This window comes from Ailuropoda melanoleuca, chromosome 1, assembly GCF_002007445.2.
Source record: "Ailuropoda melanoleuca isolate Jingjing chromosome 1, ASM200744v2, whole genome shotgun sequence".
Lineage (NCBI taxonomy): Eukaryota > Metazoa > Chordata > Mammalia > Carnivora > Ursidae > Ailuropoda > Ailuropoda melanoleuca.
The window spans coordinates 123,317,491-123,339,732 of NC_048218.1; the positions used below are offsets into that span (position 1 = coordinate 123,317,491).

General features: G+C 40.9%; 1 gene segment (V, D, J or C); it reads left to right on the forward strand.

Annotated features, from left to right (window-relative positions):
• The first annotated feature begins 9,464 nt into the window (after window positions 1-9,464).
• LOC105234961 lies at window positions 9,465-10,120 on the forward strand. The segment is given in 2 exon segments: window positions 9,465-9,625; window positions 9,735-10,120. Coding segments are annotated over 2 exon segments (414 nt in total).
• The last annotated feature ends 12,122 nt before the right edge of the window (window positions 10,121-22,242 follow it).

The following is a 22,242-nucleotide window of genomic DNA, read 5'->3' on the forward strand; positions in this document are numbered from 1 at the left end:
ATTAGGCAGAGCTGCTGCTACTACGATTCACGGTGTGTTTCTTTGCTGGCGTTTCCGAGGCTGAAGTGTTTTCCTTGGACGATCGGAAGTGACCTTGAGACCCATCACCTCCTGCTCAGACTGGACCACGCGTTTCACGTCGGAAGCTGCACAGCACTGGGGGGACGTCCGGATGCAGGGCCAGGGCGGACCCCGGTACCAGACTGGGCAGGCCTGCGTCCCAGCTCAGCTCTGCCCCAGTCGTGCCGCATGGGACGGTCACTCACCACTCTGGTCCCACGTGCTCAGGTGTAGACAGAGACAGTGCCCCCATCCCACGGCACTGCGACCCTCATAGCACACACACCTGAACATCTGACACGGAGACATTCTAGCTTAGAAGACAAAGACGAACTCAATCTTATGTGTAGAAATTTGGGTGGTAACGAGAATTATGGTCATGGTCACTGTGTAGTGTATACAAATATTGAACAGTTATGTTGCATTCCAGAAACTTCTATAGCGTTATGTGCTAATTTTATGTCAACAAAACAAATCTGGCTATATATTTATGCTCATATTCTTTGAATTGTACGTTGAGTCCTCTCAACACAATGGTACACGTTTAGCTGCTTTGTTGTTACATTTTCAGTTTCGAACGCTTACATCAACTAAAGTAAGTTCTAAAGCAGTTCTAAGTATGAAATTTCACTGTCCTGCTTTTGTCAGCTTTTTCTTCAGATCCTACCTCGTTGAGAAGAGAAGACATATCCCTGTCCATTTGGGAATAATATAATTTATTTAATATTGCAATATGTGTGCATCAAATTTTAAGACCTCCAGACTTACACGTGTTTAATCCTCTAGAGATTTAGTTTAACAATACTGTAACTGTAAAATAAAGTTTTACTTTATTTCTGGGAGGAGGAAAACCTTTAAAATAGAATGCATAACTCATGCTGACCTGTCAGATGGATGTCATCTCTGTATTACTAGCAATATTTATACGGACTAAGAATTATTATCTACTGCTGGTGTTTCTCCCCCTCTTTGCTGACAAGCTTGCATATATTTCTCAAGTGCAAATAACTATAAGCTTTGGTACAAATACTGTAACATACTTATTTTTAAAAAATCGCTGTACCCAGTGAGTGAATGTGGTGAGGACTTCCCAATGCCAAGGGCGATCCCAGATGGTCACTGTTGTGAGATCTAGCCAGAGACCACTGCAATGACCCGTAGCGGGTCATGCCTCACGAGCCTTATATGAATCATAATTTTAACCCTGCTATTTCACTTGATATTATTTCTCTAGGAAATATCTCCAACAAAATAATACTTGATTTCAATTCTGTACACATTCTCCCTAAAAACCTTAACGAAGTCTAAATGTGTGAGAGGAGAGGAAAAGTTAAATAAATATATTTCCACAAGATATTTCACATCGGCTTAAAATTTTATTTAGATAGTTTAGAACAGCATGGAAAATGCAAATGTTATAAAGTACGAGCAAGTATGTAATGAAAAAAGTGTATATATCACAGGATCATATTTATAATAATAAAAAAGTACAGTATATATGCAAATCAGAAAGACAAGATGAAAATAACCAGGTGACTTAAATCATTTCTGGATATTCCATACTATGAACAACAAACCAGCTTTATCATTTTTAAATGATAATTATTAAAACAGGGTATAAATAATATCAGCAGTGTGGCCACGATTATGTGAAATTACAGACACAAAACCAGCAGGAGACAAACTGCTGTCGACACTGATGTGGAGCAAAGTTTGAAGGACGTGTTCTTCAATTGCCACAGAATTCACGAAACAACATTGGTGCCCTTGCCTGGAGCTGATCCCATTCCTCGCCCACCTCCCAATACCCAGCTCCATGGGCGTGAAGGTTCTGCCAAGATAGGATGGGCCATGAGGACTGGCAATAAAATTACACAGTGTAAGGAGCTGAATTAATTTGGGGTGGGGAGTGATGTGAAGGTGAGTGGACAAGCTGTGTGGTATGCAAGCAGGAAAACCAGGGGCTCTGCTGGTCTGGGGTTGGGGTCATGGCTGCAGCAAGCATGTGCTTGGCTGAAGCTGTGTGCACACTTAGCAGAGACTCAAAAGAGCCCAAGCCAGCCAAACACTACTGGTTGACCCTGAGGCCATAGGCATAAGCAGAGCAAACATGAAGGGCCTCACAAAATTTAAGAGCTGGGTAAGACTCAAAATTGCCTAAAATAGGAATGTGTTACCCAATGCACACAACATAACGATCTGGCAGAGGATGGAAGTCTCAACCAAAGTGCTTGACCATGATCCCTATCTAATCGTGACTACCACTAAGCTATGTAGACATGGGGAGATCCCCAGGAAGCTAGGCTGAAAAATAAAATAATTTAAAAAGAAAACAGAGAGTCATGAGCAGGCCCATACCATAGGGGATATAATATCACAGATTTAGTCCCAGCTACGTTCTCAGCATGCAAGCAGCAATGAAAGCAACCTTTTGGGGACAAATCACAACCTAGAGTTGCTACAATATATCTGCAACAAAATATTTTTCAACAGTAAATTAGCAAGACAGGTAAAGAATAACAAGTGTGTCTACTATAGGGGGAAAACCCCACAACTCAATGCAAACTGCCCTTGAGTGTGACCAGACATTTTTCGTAGCAGACAAAGACATCAGTGCAGTTATTACAAATATGTTCAAAGAACCATAGAAAATCATGCTTAAAGAATTAAAGGAGAGCATGACAACAATAAATCAATGAATAGAGATTTAAAGAAGTAGACAGTAATTACAAAAAAGAACAGATATTTTAAAAAAATCTGAACATAATAATAATAAAAAAATCTGCAATAGAAAAGCATTACAGCTGAAGTGAACTGTTCACTAGGGGGCTTTAAGAGAATATTCCAGCTGGCAGAAGAAACAATCTCAATACAATGGAACTTCCTCAACCTGATAAAGGGCATCTGTGAAAGCTCACAGGTGACATCATACTTAATGTTGAAAGACTCAATGCTTTTGCCCAAAGACGAGGAACAAGACAGGATGTCTGCTCTTGACACTTCGATTCAACATGGTACTAAAGGTTCTAGAAAGTACAACAAGAAAAAAATTAAGGCTATCTAACAGATTGCAAAGGAAAAGTTAAAATGTTTTTACCCAGAGATGATAGGAACCTGTATGTGGACAATTCCATTGAATCTACATGAAAACAAAACAAAACTAGAATTCCTAAATATCTTTCGCATTGACACGAGGTGTACATTCGATGTACAAAGTATCAGTTGTATTTCTATGTACTAGCATGAACAACTTGAAAATGAAATGAAGGAAACAATTTTACTTACAATAAAACCAAAAAGAATAAAACATACAGGAATTACATTAACAAAAGAAGATCAAAACTAGTATACTGAAAATTACAAAACAATGAGGAGAAAAATTACAGAATATCTAAAGAAAGGCAGAGAGGGTCCATGTTCCTGGGTTAAAAGATTCAATAGTGTCACGATGGTGACTCTCCCCAAATCCACTGGAGATTCTCTGCGGCAGGCCTCATGGGCACAAATTAACAAACTCCTCCCAGGATTGACATGAAACCCAAAAGACCTAGCATAGACAAAATAATTTTGAAAAAGAACAAAGTTGGAGGACTGTGATGGCCACCTCACAGAAGCAGTGGGGGAGGGAAACACCCAAAATTTGATTTGAATGATGCTGCCAATGATGCCGCAACGGAGGGTGTGGGAAGCTTTACCACTGACACGTGAGGCCCTGGGGACAGCAGGGCGGGTCTTACAGCCCCTGATTTCAAAGACAGAAAGATGAAGTTACAGTAATAAGGCCGGTGTGGTGCTGGTGTTAAGAAAACCTACAGGTCAGAGGAAGAGAATTGAGAGTCAAGAAATAAACCCATCAAATGATACAGCAACTTTGGAGAACACTCTGGCAATAATATAAAAAGGTAATAGAAACTCGCCAAAACACCCAACAAATCCTCTTCTAGGAATCTAAGAAAAATAAAACAAAGGTCCCCACAAAGACATGTATGTAAATATTCACGTCAGAATTAGCCAAAATACCAGCCAAAAATTGGCAACAATTGAAATGTCCATCCACTGATGAATACACAAAATGCTGTATATCTATAAAATGGAATAGTATCTAGTCATATAAAGCACAAAACTACTTATACATGGTACACCACGAATGGCCATCAGAGCATTATACTAAGTAAAAGAAGCCACATGCAAAAAAACTATATATTCTGTGATTATATTTATATTCATTGTCCATAAAGGGCAAATTTTCAAGACAGAAAGCAGATCGGTGGCTTATCTAGGACTAGAAGCAGGAGCGAAGGCTAGCTGCAAGTACAGAAACATTTATGGGCAATGAAAGTGCTCTAAGATGATACTGCCATCTTGATTTAAAAAGTAAATATTTACCAGAAACCATGCAATCACACATTTATAATGGATGATTTGTATGCTACGCCAATTATACATCACAAAAACTCTTTTTTTAAAAAAAAATCAAGGTTAGGTAACATCCTCAGATATGATGTTTTAATACTTTTCAAAATTTTTATTAAAAATTAGAAAAATTGTGTTTCAAATCTATGGACTACACATAGAGTCTGTATAGAACTGGTCATCTAAGTACAGTACTGAGACATGAGGCATTCTGAGAATAATCACACGGGGCCCCAGGAGTTAGCCAGACTGTTCCAGGCCGACCAGCATGTGTGCCCGGTTACTTGTAGACAATATCAAATTCTAATTTCAGCATCATCACCCCGATTTGCTTAGCATGCATAATACTATGCAATTGAGCTATTCTTCATTTTAAATCACTCTCTTCATGACTCAGGAGGCGACAAACTACCTTTTCCTCAGCATCACGACCAGCTCACGTCATGTCTGACCCCACATAACACCTTCAGCCAATCGTCCAACAGAGGACTGTGCTTCCTCGTTCCTTCCACTGAATACAGGGGAAGCAGGACACGGTGAGACCAACACGCAAACCTGCAAACACACCCCCTTTATCCTTTCAAAGTACCTATAACAAAGGTGCTATTTTCTAAATCTCTAAGATACTAAAACACAAGCTGTTCTTTTACAAGGAGAAGTACTAACACTTTATTGTTGGTGTCCCCGATGTCTCTCCTCTCTTCTCACCCCTTCCTTCCGCAGCCACACATCTACTCCGTGCCGGAGCCGCGCTAGGGCTGGAGAAGGACAGTCAGGAGAAGGCAGGCAGTCCCAGACGCCCTCTCCTCCCCCAGGGGCCCATCAGCGCTGGATCCATCCCAGGGCAGCAGGAGCCCGGATGCCTGTCGTGTTGCATCTTAGCCGTTGGCCTCACGACCCAGCTGTGCTTTAGGGTGGAATCTTAGGCTCTAGGCACCTTATTCCAGTAATAGTTTTAATTTTAATTCTTTCCTAACTTGAATGTTCACACAATGAACGTATAATACAATAAAGTAAGTCCCTTTGCACACTCCTTCTCTGCCTGCTGCTTAACTGCATTTTGTCTGGAACAAAGCAGCAGCCCCTGACCTTGTTCTAGTTCAGCTCCATCATCCAGTGAAACGGTAATGCTCCCAACCACCACTGGGTGGCGGTAAAAGTCAGAGGCAGGGAGCGCCTGGGTGACTCAGGTAGTTAAGCCTCTGCCTTTGGCTCAGGTCAAGATCCCAGGAACCTGGGCTCAAGCACTGCCTGGGGCTCCCTGCTCAATGGACAGCCTGCTTCTCCCTCTCCCTCTGCCCTCCCCACCTGCTTGCTCTCTCTCTCTCTCTCTTTCTCTCAATCTCGATCTCAAATAAATAAATAAAAATCTTGGTTAAAAAAAAAAAGTCAGAGGCAGGAAGCCAATGGATTCAGAACTGCAAAGCATGATGAATAATGCCTAGGGAGGTGTTCTTCACATGGTTATTATCCTGTTGCTCTGAACTTGTAATTAAGTAAACAAATCACTACTGAGAAATTTTTACTCTTAGAAAAATATAAGCTATACAAAAGCATAAACTGTGAACTTTTTTTCCCAGAAGGATAAATGCTATGACATACCAAAACAGCTCCATGAAATAACTCTCATAATGACATTATCGAGAGTTTAAATACTCATTTGAGTTTCTGCTGGCTAATTCATGTCTGTATTTCATCTAACTCTATGCTTTTATGTTTCAACCTGCTTTTAGTTCCAATAGGAATAGTCCAGAATATCAAGTTACATGGAGTTCCCCTGATCGCTATGTCACACTGCTGTGACTCTGATCATTCACATGACATTTTCTGCCTGATATCCGCTCTACTATCGTGTGTGTGTGTGTGTGTGTGTGTGTGTGTGTGTTTCATTACTCTCTAAGCTCAACGCTGGGAATACAATAACGCAGTCTCTAACTCAGGTTGCTATCCCAGTGGTAGAAACAGGTCAGGTCAGGGCTGAGGGCTGCGCAGCCAGCACAGATGACAGGGCTGGGGAGAGCTCTTAAGGAAATGCAGAGAACACCCTCCCAGCAGCAGGCGGGGGGTGGGGGAAGCCTTCTCTCCTGTGAGTGGAGAGTAGGATTGCAGAGCAGTGTGAAAGATGGAAAAGGAAGCTGAGCAATGGCCTGATGGGTGGGGTGTGTAACGTTTTCAGCAAAGCTAAGAAGGCAGGGAGACAGGACCAGGAGGTTGGACAACTGGTAAGTGAGGTCAAAATGGTGCTCGCTGCCAGATTAAGGACCCATCACTTCCTTAATCCTTTCCACCAATGAAGGCTCTTGGGCAGGAGAAGATGTGGTCAATGTAGCCTTTCCATAAATACTGAAAGGCCCCACATGGATCAGCTGTGAGCGTGGACTCCAGCACTGAGCCGGGGTTCAAATCCTAGCTCCACCTCTTACTCTTTGTGACTTTGCACAAATTATTCCCTTCTCTGTGCCTCAATCTGCTCCTCTCTGAAATAGGCTGATGAGACGTTCAGCTCCTAGAGTGGGTTGAGGAGCCTGAGGAACAACGCAAGTGTTCTATGTCACGTGGGGCTGGGAGAGGGTGACTGAGGCTGGGAGACGGGAGGCTGGTGCAGGAAGCGCAGCAGGAAGAGCTGAATGGAAGGGGGAGGAGACAGGAGGACATACAGTGCATGAGACCCAGGAGGAAGGAACACAGAGGATGGAAATGGCAGGGGAACGATAGGATGGGAGCCCTGAGGAAGGGCGGGTCCCCAGGGAGGCGATGGTCTCTGTCCTGGGCAACCTGGAGCACAGAGCTCCATCCTCACCCAGGGGGGTCAGGAGGACAGTCAGGTGAGGGGATGACAGGGAACAAGAGACATCAAGACCCTTCCCCTGTTCTGCCCATCTTCTGAGATGCTGATCACATGTCACAGGGTCTGTGGCCTCGGGCACATTTATTCCACACTCTGGGTCTCAGCACGGGTCCCACAGCAAGACCCTGTCTTACTTACTGTCGTATCCTCGATGCCTGCTGTGTTCAATGTCTGCTCCATGTTCTGAGAGTAGAGGAAGGGAGGGGAGGGAGGGCCGAGCTATTGAGTCATGGATGAAAACACAGATGATAACCATATATTTTATGTGCTTCAGATTCAGGAGAATAAAACTCAGCAAAAAGAGGTATTTTGAAATCTCTTGACCAAAAACTGTTTTGTTAATAAACTACGAACCACTGCTATAAGCACAGATTCCAACTAGTTTTAAAAATTACCTTTTACTCATATGATTCCTTGATTCAGTGTTTACAGCATCCTTCCCACGGGAATCCTTCCTCCCTGCAGAAAACAACAACATCATCAAAATGAAAGCAAAATATTTAACAAAGCCTTTCTTGTTTTTCAATAATAATAAAGATACAACTTGAAAACATCAAAATGACACATTATCGCCATTATGTCCGTTATCAGTTTTAGTGTGATAATGTAATTTAACTTTCTGAAAGCTATTTATTGCAGCAATTATACATATAGAAACTCAGACATGAAAAAATTAAATAACTCAGCCACCATCAAAGGGGTAAGTAGTATGGGGTCATTACTAATACTCACAATAACTTTTAAAGGACCTGATAAAGTTTCAAAACACAATGTTAACTAAACGGGTAAAGTGGTAGAGGAGAGGGTGTTTAGTTATTTTTGGCAATTAGAAGTATTCTCATAGATTACTTAAGGACTGGCATGAAAGCTCACAGTAAGTCCATGAAATAAAGAGAATAAAATATCAAATATGCAAATCTCACTTAAAATGTATATTTGCATATAAAATTGCCAGCGTTCTTTTTTATATTTATAAATATGTACTGGTGCACTTAGGTGGCTTAGTCAGTTAAGGGTTGGACTCTTGGTTTTGGCTCAGATCTTGATTTCAGGGTCCCGGGCTCTAGTACAGCCTCTAGCTCTGAGCTCAGGACGGAGTCCACTTGGGAATCTCTCTCTCCTTGCCCCCCCCCCAAACCATTCTGTTCCTCTCTCTCTCTTTCAAATAAATATATGAATACATCTTTTAAAAGTTATAAATATGTAGAAAAAAATCAAAGTAAAGTAAATGATGGGTGGCTTCTACTGTTATTTTTATACTTCATTTACTCAGATTTTCCTTAAGGAATTACTGTTACATCTATGTGTTCTCTTATTTACTGGCTCTGTGTCTTTGCATGAGTCACTTCTCGTCGCACTGCGCTCATTCGTGAAATGGAGATGAATCCTAACAGCTCTCTCATGAGGCTGTAGACAGTTTTGAATAAGATCAGGCAAGAAAACATTAGAACTCTGCCTGACAAATTGCAAATCCACAACAGACATGGGCTGTATATTAACTGGAAAGCTTATCTCTACTTATTACACATTACATTACATTGAAAAAGATCCTGCCTGTGACATCACGCTCAGGAGACAGTTGCAAGGCCCAGAGTGAGTAGAAGCTGGTTCCAGAGACGGCTCTGACCCATGTATCTCCAGCAATTACAGCCTAGTCCTTTCTTGGAGGCACCCAGACTATAATTGAAATTTGATTTCTCTGAGTCCTAATCTGCTTGGTGACATCTCAATTAACTTTAAAAACTTCTTGTGCACGAGGCATATTCAATAATGTTGATGAGATAGTTCACCGTCTGCTGTTCTGCTGTGCTGTGTTCCAGAAGAGTTAAGGTCAGGTTTCTCATCCCAGTCCCAGATCAGCAGTAAATCAGAGACAGACACACATAGGGGCTGAATGTAGCAGGCCTGTCCCCGTGTTTCTGAGCAATGTTTCTGCAGAATGGGATTCCAGGGGGAAGGGCTGATGGGTGTGAGAATCATCCTCTCCCACCCCAGAAGGACACATTTATACCACGAATTTCCTTCCAGATTTCCAGATTAGGAACCCTCTCACTCCATCGGCCCAGCATTGACGGGGCACAGGAAGCCCCAAACTACTCAGATCTGTGGCAGATCATGAACAACCCCAGAGAACTATCTAAGCCACCACTTCTTCTGAGAAACCAGAACCAGCCCCGCCCTCCAGCCACTGACATGACAAGTCCTGTTACCGGGGACCTCACTTCTTACCTTGTCACCGGGGAGCCAGCCAGGCCAAAGGGATGCCACTTCTGGAAGCAGTCATCTTCTCCTGCCTCTGGGCCTGTGAGTTGTCCCCCAGTCACTCCAGTCTGCAGGAGACACTCAAGAACTTCTTTATTGTTGCCTTTTTCCATATCATTTGTTCATGGGAATTTCTCTTCTTTGCTTGCAGTTGGCCTTGGCCAGGTGAAATTGGAGCAACCGGAAATATCAATTTCCAGAGCAAGAGATAAGAGTGCCCACATATCATGCAAGGTGTTCATTTCGGACTTTAACAATGCAAAGATACACTGGTACCGGCAGAAGCCAGATCAGGAGATAGAACATCTAACATATATCCAGGCAAGCTCTGGTCAAGTTTCTTTAGGTGGGAAGAAAAACAAACTTGAAGCAAGTAAAAATGCTCTTACTTCCACTTCAACCTTGAATATAAATTTCTTAGAGAAACAAGACGAGGCCGTGTACTACTGTGCCTGCTGGGATTGGGACCCACGGCATCAGCGTTGCCAAGAGGAGCTGCACAAGAACCGTCCTCAGGTCTGACCCACCCACATCCTGCTCCATACGGGCAACCACGGAGGCTGCGCAGCTGGGTGGCAGCGTGAGCCGCTCCCTCTGCGGTATTTCCTGAACTCTGCAGGCAGACATCTTAGATTCTGCTCACACAGTGAACCTCGCATGATATCAGCCTCGATGGTACACATATAAGTACTCGATGCTATTTCCCATGAAATTCAATTGTCTGAGAACTGAAAATACGGGGTGGATGGTTCAGAGAAAAATTCGTTTGACTGTTAATTCACTCTAGAGAAAGAAATTTGTAGTTCTTGAATGGCTCAGAATGAAGACAGGAAGGGGGATACATTTTACATCAATATTTCCTGTTATTACCACTTTCCGATTTTATTCATGGGCATTACAGTTCTTCAGAGGTGTAATGATCGGTCACATGTAAATATTGTATGGCTATTATTAGTGTCTGAGGCCACCCTGAAGGAGTCTGACCATTAATTTCTGAAGTAAACAATCAGCTATTTGGGGGCACAGGAGAGACCAAGGTATAAACCCTGTATCCTGAGGTAGAAGGGGCACCCCACTCTACATTCGGGGCTCAAGGCTGGGAGAAAACCAGCACTGCTCCATTGGAACAGGCCCCTGAGCACATCAGGTGTCTCCAACATGGTGGATATGGCTCTGACTTCGTTCTCCAGGGTTCTACAAAGAAAACTAAAGATCCTGGATAAGGATCAGATGGGTAAAAAGAAAGATAATACACCCAGCCTACATCTCTCAAGAAAAGAAAGGCAATGTCCCTCACAAATCAATACAACAAAAAATAAATATTGAGAATTGAGTTCTGTGATTAGTACCTGGATGGTTGTGAGTTTTCAAGAAGTAGGGAAACACACAGTGTAGTGTGTGAAACTACAAAAGCCCCTCTCTCTCACCTCCTGACTCTACTCTTAAACTTTGAGTAAAAACCTTTATTTCACAAAAATTTGGTACGTTTGTAACAGGGACATCTGACCACATAATTGCCATGCCTGCCATTTGCCTCTAGTTCCTGAGATCATGCCATTAATTGTTTCTCCTTCTGAGAACCAGGCGGTGGTATCACGTGCAGAGACGCTACAGAAGCAGAATGAATTCTTCCCACAACAGTGTCAGCCCCTTCCCAGGGCAGACTCAGGATCTTGTGTCCCACACCCTGTCCCTCATGATTCTTGACTGTGCTGAGTCCTCAGCAGGAGGAACCTGACGGTCTGGTCTCAGTAAAGCCTCACCTGACCCCTAACAAGTCCACAGAAGCAACGGTAAGAAGAGCCCTGAATGGAATATAGAGTCAGGGAACATGAACCCTTTCCAGGAGGAAGTGAAGGAAAAGAGGGATTAAACTTCTCACAGTATCTGTGCTAAATACTTCACACAGATTATTTCATTTGATCCTCAAAAGAACAGGGCAGAATTCGATTAACATAGCCACATGGGGACAGATCTTAGGAGATGGAACCACCCCTACTTTTCAACACACAAAAAAATAAAACACTACAGTGATGAACAGTAGGGAAAAGGGCACGTTATCTATGAGGCTTTGAAGTGACAGGAGAGTACATAACTGCTAAAAACATGTTTTTTGAAGAAAAATTTACAACTAAGTAAATCCTAAGTAAAATTTACAACTTTACTGAAGGCCAAACTGAGTCTCCCCGATCTGGACCTTGGCAGGCATTACTAAGGTGTGCAGATTAACCTCCAAAGGAGTCCAGAGCATCGAGCCCCAAGAGAGGACTTGACCAAGATGGAGGGCAAAGGTAGAGTCAGTATTTCCAGCACTCCTGCCCTCAATATTTTGGGGCTTTTACATTTAATAACAGATTGTTTGTGTAACACTTTAAAATATAACTGTATAAGAAATAATAAAATAAAACTGTATATATGACACTTCAAATGGTTATGTATTTATAATTTCCCACCTAACAGTATTACTACTTATACCTCCTGGAAAAAGAAAAACTGAGAAACTATGATTAACTACAATGGCAAGAGTGGTTACCATGGAATAGGAGGACCGTAAACTATGCCTTTGCCCACAACACCCGTTTTGTAAATAAGGTTTTATTGAAACACAGCCTTGACCATATGCTTACAAATTGTGTCTAGCTGCTCTTACACTACGGAGCTGAATATTTGCCACAGAGACCCACAAACACTAAAATGTTGAGCATTTCACCCTCTGCAGAAGATATTTGTCAATCACCTCCCTAGAATGATATACTGTGGAGTGACATTTTTTTTTTACTTTATGTTTCCCTATTTCTCAGGGTTTCCTCAATGAGCCCTTGTTACATATGCACTCTCCCCATATTAACTGTCCTATTCTGGATAAATTGCTTAACATGCCTTTGATTCATTTTCCTCATTTGAAAATGGAAAATATAAATATGTTTTCCTGGAGGATCTGTTGAGAGCAGTAACATAAAGAATACATATGAAGCTCTTACATGTGCGTGGAGCAGCCCTAATGCTCACGATATTGAGGCCTCACATTGCTTAGATGGGTTATTATGGCATATTTGACCATATATTAGCAAAATATAGAACAAAACCCATAACCGATTATTTTCTTTACTTTTTTATTTTAAATAACAGAATAAGGGGAAATAGAAAACTTTTCCTTTCGGACATTTCTAGTAGGACACCTGCTGCTGACCGTCCTGGCACACAGCCACGCCTATGCATTTCCTAACTGTCTATGGCTGCTCTGGGGCTGCAGTGGCAGAGGTGACAAATCACAAGGAGACACCTTAGGGCCAAACGGCCTAAGTAAAATATTTGTTATCTGACTCTGTACAGAAAAATGTTGGCAGCCCCTTCTGTGCAAAAAAAGAGTAAAGCAATGCGACTATAGTTAAAGATACAATAAGAAAATATGTTGATAAATTTTACTACGTGAAAATGAAAACAAAGCTCGCATGGCAAAAAGCAGCATAAATTAAATCAAAAGGCAAACAACAATCCATGAGGAAACACTTGCAAGTTGTATAGCACATAATGATCAACTATCCTCAAAATAAAAATACATTTTTAAATGGAAGTAGATCATTTAAAACATCCTATAGGAAAATGACAAAAGTCAAGAAAAGCCAGTTAGTGAAGAGAAATTAAAAATGGATCATAAATAGACGCTCAACTTCACCTTTAATAAGACAAATGAAATTAAAACTACATTGAGATACCATTTCTCATTCATGAGACTGAACAAAAATAATACACTCTGTTGGGGAAGCTGTGGGAGGAACGCTTACACATTGCTGGTAAGGATGCAAAATAGAACCCTTTCATGGGGGAGTTTGGAAATATCTAACAAAAGATCATATGCATTTACCTTTCAACCTAGCAAAACACTTGTAGAAATTTACTCTGAAGGCACAGTTTCAACACTATGAATATATATGTATGTATATATATGCACAAAAGTATTCACTGGTAACTGAAAAATGTTGGAAATGACATAAATATCCAAATATAGCAAGTTTGAGTGAATAAGTGGTGTCACATGCACTTAATGGAGAAGTATACACTGTTAAATAGAATGTGAGGCATAAAATCGATGGTAATTTATTTTACTGGCAATTCACAATTGGAAGGTGAAATTTAAAAAAATAGTATCATTTGCAGTAGCAACACTAACAATATCAAAAAAATCTATAATATCTAGTGGTGAAATTTAATCAAAAATGGGAAGGATTTATATGCCAAAATCAATAAAACATTATTGACAGAAGTGAGAGAAGAACTAAACAAATCTAGACTGGAAGACTTGATACTGACATTCAAAGTAATCCCTACCAAAATCGCAGAAGAACTTATCATACAAATCAATAAACTGGTTGCAAAATTTATATGGGAAGACAAAGAACATAGCATTGTGAAATAGTTTTGGGAAGAATTTAAGCACGTACTATGAAGCTACAATGATCAAGACAGTAGGGGATTGGTGAAAGCATAGATACATAGGTAAGAGGAACAGAATCCAGAAACAGGGCAATGCATAAGTGGTTAACTACTTTCTAACAAAGATGCCAGGGAAATCCAATGGACAAAGGATAGACTTTTCTACATCTGGTTATGAAACAACTGTTCAGCTTTGTAAAAAAAATAATAAAACACAATCCATACCAATCATCAAATACACAAATTAACTAAAAACAGACTCTAAAACTAAATGTAAATATTAAATAACACTTCTAGATGAAAATACAGGAGGAAATCTTTGTGACCTTGGGTTAGCCAAAGATTTCTCATATAGGACACAAAAAGTAAGAATCATAAAAGAAATGTTTGATGATTTGTGTTTCTTCAAAATTAACATTTCTGTTCTTCTCATCATTGAAAATAGAAGGAAAACAAAACATGGAAAGAAAAGCCACAGATTAAAAGAAAATATTGTCCAAATACATACCAGAGAAAAGACTGAGGTCCACCATACAGAGAGAAGTTTCAAGGTTCAATATTAACAAATGAAAAATTTGTTAAAATTACAAAGAGATATAATGGGAATCTGGGCAGAACTCAATTGAAATCTACTTCTTATTTCTATTTTTCTTCTTTTTATAGCAGAACTTCAAGGGAAGTAACAATTTACATTAAACAAAGACAAACAAACAAAAACCAGGAAAAAGGACCTGCTTGTGCTCAGAGCTGAAGAGAGCTGGAAATAGCAGGGCTCCCATCCTACAATAACGTCTCAAAAAGCAGGACCAATGGAAATGTAATACTTTGTTTGAATCCATCAGAGAACGGAGGCTGTAATGTACTTAATCAAAAATTGAAGGTAGACAGGCACTGTCATATCAAATTGATATGAGACAGAAAACAGTAGAAAATCAAATTTAATAGAAATAGATAGGGGGAGTCCACACAAACACGGAAATTCTAAAGACAATGAAGCATCAGGAAGCTTATTTGAGCTAAGGAGAGAGGCAGGGTTTGAGGACACAAAAGGGGCCAGGAGCAGGAAGGTGAGAGGAGGTGTTTAAAAGAACAAGGTTGGGGCACCTGGGTGGCTTAGTTGGTGAAGCATCTGCCTTCAGCTCAGGTCATGATCCCAGAGTCCTGGGATCGAGCCCCACATCGGGCTCCCTGCTCAGCGGGAAACCTGCTTCTCCCTCTTCCTCTGATGTTCCCCCTGCTTGTGCTCTCTCTCTCTGGCCCTCTCTCTCTCATAAAGAAATAAAATATTAAATAAATAAATAAATAAATAAATAAACAAGGTTGCCCTATTATGCAGATGAGTTCCTTAGGCAAAGGGGAGTCTCTGTTAATAGCTGTCGTGCTGCCACGGGCTCTCCTTTCCAGTGTAAGTTTCTGCAGTTCACAGGGAGGCAGAAGGTTTGCCTGCATCTGCTGGGCTTTGATGATTTTAACTCAAAATAATCTTCATGCCAATGTGGCCCATCAGGGGCAGCCCGCCCTGGGTCCCCACACTTTTCATCTGTAATTGACTAAGCTTCTGTGATTCCATAGCAAAGTGTGATCCCCCAGCATGCAACGTGTGACCTGGTTTTGATAATGGGATTAGGCATCTAACAAAAGACATTATTTTTTTTAACTTTTTTCAACACGAAGTGTTATAAATGTATAGGTTGAAGTTAAAAGAAAGAATATTTTAAGCATAGCCTTCATGTCAAAATATTACCAATGACTTTCCTCTTTTGGGTTTTCCCAGCTTGTCCAGTTCACTAAGAGTGTCTGACATCACATGGACATCCCATTTATTCCCTGTGACTAAGGGAAGAAGTCAAACAGGATTAGATCTCAGATTCTCCATGGTCAGAAGGGAGCTGTCCCAGATCACGGAAAGCAAGCCAGCCTCTCAGAGGTTCAGTAAAAGGTCCAAGCTTCAGCACCTGGCTCTTTGCACAGGGTCTGCCTGACTCCACACCNCCCCCCCCCCCCCCCCCGCCTCTCTCCTGGGGCCAAGGTCTGGGGCCATCAGAGCAGTTTCATTCATGGCAGCAGCAGGATGACCTGGGGGGACAGGAAGTGCTGCTCCCCCAGGAGCCACTTGATTTCTCTCTTCCTGGACACCAGTGGAGTCTTGCTCAGAACTCTCCACTCTCTACATGGTAGTGGTGGGGAAGCCTGGGCTACTCTTTCTGTGCTGCTCAAGAGATTCCGAGTTGTAGTGTTCAACTATTCATTAGTTTGGATATAACACTCGGTACTCATCCCAACACTTGCCCTCCTTAATACCCATCACCGGGTCACCTCGTCTCCCCACTCACCCCTCCCTTCGTTCCCTGGAGTCCAGAGTCTCTCATGGTTTGTCTCCCTCTCTGATATCTTCCCATTCAGTTTTCCCTCCTTTCCCTTATGATCCTTTGCTCTATTCCTTATGTCCCACATACAAGTGAAACCATATGATAATTGTCTTTCTCTGCTTGACTTATTTCACTTAGCATAATCCCCTCCAGTTCCATTCATGTCGATGCAAATGGTGGGTATTCATCTTTTCTGATGGCTTCCATTGTGTATATGAACCACATCTTCTTCATCCATTCATCTGTTGAAGGGCATCTCAGTTCCTTTAACAGTTTGGCTATTGCAGACATTGCTGCTATGAACATTGGGTGCCTGTGCCCCTTCTTTTCACTACATCTGTATCTTTGGGATAAAAACCCAGTAGTGCAATTGCTGGGTCAAAGGGTAGCTCTAATTTTTAATGTCTTGAGGATCATCCATACTATATTCCAGAGTGCCTCTACTAGCTTGCATTCCCACCAACAGTGTAAGAGGGATCCCCTTTCTCCACATCCTCACCAACATCTGTTGGTTAATTTTTGCTATTCTAACTGGTGTAAGGGGTATCTCATTGTGATTTTGATTTCCATTTCCCTGATGGCAAGTGATGTGGAGCATTTTTTCATATGTCTGTTAGCCATTTGTATGTCTTAGAAGTGTCTGTTCATGCCTTCTGCCCATTACTTGACTGGATTCTTTGTTTTTGGGTGTTGAGTTGAGAAGCTCTTTCTAGATCTTGGATACCAGCCCTTTATCTGTTATGTCATTTGCAAATATCTTCTCCCATTCCGTAGGTTGGCTTTAGTTTTGTTGATTGTTTCCTTTGCTGTGCGGAAGCTTTTTATCTTGATGAAGTCCCAATAGTTCATTTTTCCTTTGTTTCCTTGCCTCTAGAGACATGTCTTGCAAGAAGTTGCTGTGGCCAAGGTTGAAGAAGTTATTGCCTGTGTTCTCCTCTAGGATTTTGATGGATTCCTGTCCTACATTGAGGTCTTTCAACCATTTTGAGTTTATCTTTGTGTATGGTGTAAGAAAATGTTCCGGCTTCATTCTTCTGCATGTGGCTGTCCAATTTTCCCAGCACCATTGATTGAAGAGACAGTCTTTTTCCATTGGATATTCTTTCCTGCTTTGTCAAAGATTAGTTGACCATAGAGTTGAGGGTCCATTTCTGGGCTCTCTATTCTGTTCCACTGATCTATGTGTCAGTTTTTGTGTGGGTACCATGTTGTCCTGATGATCACAGCTTTGTAATATAGCTTGACATCCATAATTGTGATGCCACCATCACAATTGGTTTTCTTCTTCTTCCAGATTCTTTTGGCTATTCGGGGTCTTTTTTGGTTCCATACAAATTCTAGGATTGTTTGTTCCAGCTCTGTGAGAAATGCTGATGGTAAGGAAATGGCTTCTTTTGAAAGAGCTCAGCTAACACTCTGAACCTCTACTGAAGGCTGGGTCAAGGCTCACTTGTTCAGCGCGAGCAGGAAGGGGTGGGAACGGAAGGGCAGAAATTTATCTTGGTCTCTTTTGGGAATGTTCCTTCATTTTTTCTTCTCCATTTCCTATTACAACCAAACTCTTTCCCCTTGTTGCACCCTCTCAGTGCCTGACTCCACCGACGAGTAAATCTGCGACGTGACTACTACATTTTGGTTAGAGAGAAATAGCTAAATATTGAAGACGTTCTCATGAGAGGTCATTCCAGACCCATTAAAATCCAGGTTGTCAACATGATTTCATAGTGCTTTTGAGTTACACATAACTGGCAGGACAGTGGCCTTGTGCATGGAGCAAACAACCCTACAGTGGGGTGGGGGCAAGTCCAACTTTAGAGGCATTTACTGTTCCTGCCCTTCTCCTTTTGGCTAAGGTGAGCTTCATCAAGACACTTTGGCCACACACACCAAAGACAAACCAGCCAGAGGCCAATGAGCGATCCAATCTTAGATAAATATTTGCTATTAGATGGGTGTTTAATAATGATTCATAAGAACACAGAAAGCATCTTGTTAGAATGTAGAGGACCAAGTAGAGTGGTGACTCCATTAATGTCTGTTGAAGTGAGATTGACATTGTTACTATTAAACAGGAGCTCACAGTACCTCACGGGTGGGGGGTTTGCACAGATGGATGCTCAAAATCTCCTGATAATTTGGGCTCAACTCATTGTCTTTCATTCCCGAGGTGGGTGAGACACGAGTCTGTGTTCTTTTTGGATTTTATTTTAAAAATTATTTTAAAAATAATTCACATGGTTCTTAATATTAAAAATCACTGCATATTCCTGAGCACTTTGACACAATATGTGAAATCTCATGGCTAGAAAGGCCTGTAATTGGCTCTGTCCTGATCACTTTCCTCCCCTCTTCTCAAAAAACCTTGGCTTCTTTTACAAAGCAAAATCTTATTTTCTCTCCTGAGTCCCATTGACTTTTTGCCAATTTAGAGACAAACTTCCTGCCCGCGTGCTCAGAGTAGATTCATGGGCAGACTGTGTCTTTCCCCCAGGTATAACAGATACCAAGTCCTACAGAGAGTGGCACAAATACTCAGGCTTCTTATTAACACTGTACTATAACTCCCTTGCTTCCTTTAAGTCTCTTTTGTCCACATGCAGGTGCAGGAATGAGATCCTCTCAAGCAAAATTGCACACAGTGTTGTACAGCCATACTTTTCTTCAGCAAAGTTGTTTGGCAATTTCATTGCCTGAACACATGATCTCCTAATTTTGGGGCATTTGCTAGAAAATCATTTTCACATAATCTTCACCTGGAGACTGAGAAAAGATAAAATTTCCATTAGGACTCTATGAGTCCCAAATTCCTCCAGTGGATTAATTGATATGAAAAGAAGTGGCCACTCCCACCTGCACCTCTTGGTTCCTGAGCATGAACGTCTGGCTCTGGGGTAGATGACACTGGACGTTGGATCCAGAGGAGGATGCAGCCAACCCAAGGCCACTTGTCAGTCACCATGAGTTCACTCAGCTCCCACCTCCAGTCTCCCACTGGTGCTCCCACTGACTGCTTCTAACAGCAACCACAGGATAAGGAAGACCACAGATGCAGTCCGTAAGGGTCTGTCTAATAATGCCCGGGGAAGGTAAAGAGAGGTGGACAGTCCATCTGCATGAGCAAAAGGAAGAAATCAAGCAGATGGTCAAATAAGTGGGTTATGTTTGTCCCCAAATTAGTAAAATGAATTAGGGAGTAGGGGGAAGATTAAATCTAGTTTGTTTCATTTCACTTTCCATAAAGCCACCAAGGTCCCATCTCTAACAGAACAGGATGTCCTGTCAATAACAACACAGGAAACGGGACAAGTGTTGAGACGTTATCATTAAATTCTGTACTCTTCAGCTTCATGAACTAAGAAGGGAGCTTGTAGATTATTTATAATGCTTTTGTTCTCTGATTAGGTAATGGATTCTCTGGTATTTATTCACTTTTTGGGTAAGTCATCAACACGTAAGTCAAATAAAATAAATAACGTAAAAGAGATCCCTGTGTAGATAAATGACTTATGAACCAATATTATGATGAATCCAGTTCTGTGTTCTCGGTGTTCTTTAATACAATAAACAAGCATATACTAATGAAAAGAAATCCCAACTCTTATTAAGTAATGGAGACTAGAGAAATGCCTGCCACTTTCATGTCAACAAAATCCACCTCCCCCACTTCTGTTAATTGATCCATCTTTTCTGGGTTCCTTAAGCTACTTTTTTGCCACCTTTGAGTCAACTTTTAACTGTTTTGATTACAAGCTGATCATTCTTAGCTATTGTAGTGTTGTTGCCCCTATTTGTTTAACTTCTAAACTGAAGTTACAGAGTAATTACCAAAAATCTGCAGTTACATTCCAGAAGTGGTAAAATTAGCAATTTGCAGTCCGTGGATGAGGAGATTTTGTTGACTCTACTTCTTTCCTTTCATCAGCCAATTCAGAACAAAGAATTAATTAGTGTCTGTGTATGGAGGTGAATGTGCAGTCAGTCTCTCAAGGAGCTCAGTTCCATATGAAAATGAATACATAGAATGTTCTGATAAGAACATAATGAAAGCTATTGGTGATTGAGTATTGCTTACGCATGAGACGCTGTATTAAGTACTTCATACACTTTCTGTTCTGTCATCCTAATAACCATATAGTGAGATAGCCATTATTAGTATCATCATCTCAATATTATATCTATTCTATAGATAGAAATGTGGTACTTGGATAAACTAAGCCCCCTGATAGTAAACAGCAAATTGGAAGCTGTATCCAGATCTGTCTGATGACAAAATCTGAGCCCTTGACCCAGAGCGATGAGCAAAACAAAGCAAAACAGACACAACCTTTTGAAGAAGACATTTTGGGGGAAATCGAGAATTCAACCATCCATTGTATGAACAGTTTTGTTTTGTTTATTTTTTATCTGAGGCATATTCCGTTCCCCAGAGCCACACGAAGCTATTCACATCGATCCCTCTGGTGTGAACTAAGAGACAACTGCAGAGAATTTTCCGCAGAGAATTTTATTATGCAATCAATTTTTTTCTAACGTCTGGATTCCAAGATTTTTTCTACAAGAAATGATAATAAAAGCTGTTTCTTGAACAAAAGAAAACATCAGGACGGAACACAAGGATGTGCTCCTTGCTCACCACCCCCGGAGCTACCCTTCCCCACTCTCAGCCCACTGGGGAATACAGAAAGACTCTCCACAGGCAGATGGACAAGACAGTAAAAGACCTCCAGGTCCACCATGGTGACTGAATTAAAAAATTGTTTGGACTACTTTGCTTGCTGATTTGGGATTGGTTGTTTTCTTCTTAATTCTTTTACTGATTTTATATATTTTCAGAAAAGGGATTACAAGAATTTTTAGAAGTAATATATTATTTAACAAAGCCTTTCTTGTTTTTCAATAATAATAAAAATACAATTTGAAATCATCAAAAAGACATATTATTGCCAGGCACAGAATGTCCTTTATGTTCGTTATCATTTTTAGTGAGGTAATGTAATTTAACTTTCTGAAAGATATTTATTATGGCAATTATACATATAGAAACTCGGACATGAAAAAATTAAGTAACTCAGACACCATCCAAAGGTGTAAGTAGTATAGGAGGGTGCCTATTTTCATAGGTCATTACTAACACTCACAATAACTTTTTAAGGACCTGATAAATTTTCAAAACGTGAAGTTAACTATGTGATTAAGTGGTAGAGAAGGATGTTTAACTGTTGCTGGCAATTAATAATATTCTCATAGATAGTTAAAGACTTGCGGTATTGCTCACAATAACAAGTTAACCAAATAAAGAGAATAAACAACAAATAGGCAAATATCACTTAAAAATGTATATTTGTATATTATATCGCAAGTATTCCTATTTCTGTTTATAAATATGTACAAGGGTGCCTGGGTGGTGTAGTCAGTACAGGGTTGGATCTTGGGTCTGGCTCAGATCATGATCTTGGGGTAATGGAATCGAACCCCGATTCCAGCTCTGAGCTCAGGATGAAGTCTTCTTGGGATTCTTTCTTCTCCCTTTGCCCAACCCCCATGCATGGTCTCTCTATCTCTCTGTCTGTCTTCCTCTCTCTCTCAAATAAATAAATAAATCTTTAAAAAATTATAAATATGTAGAGAAAAATCAAATCAAAGTAAATGATAGGTACCTTGTGCTGTCATTTTTATACTTCATTTTTCTCAGATTTTCTTAAGAATCACTGTTACCTCTATGTGTTCTCTTATTTACTGGCTCTGTGTCTTTGCATGAGTCACTTCTCGTCGCACTGCGCTCATTCATGAAATGGAGATGAATCCTAACAGCTCTCTCATGAGGCTGTAGACAGTTTTGAATAAGATCAGGCAAGA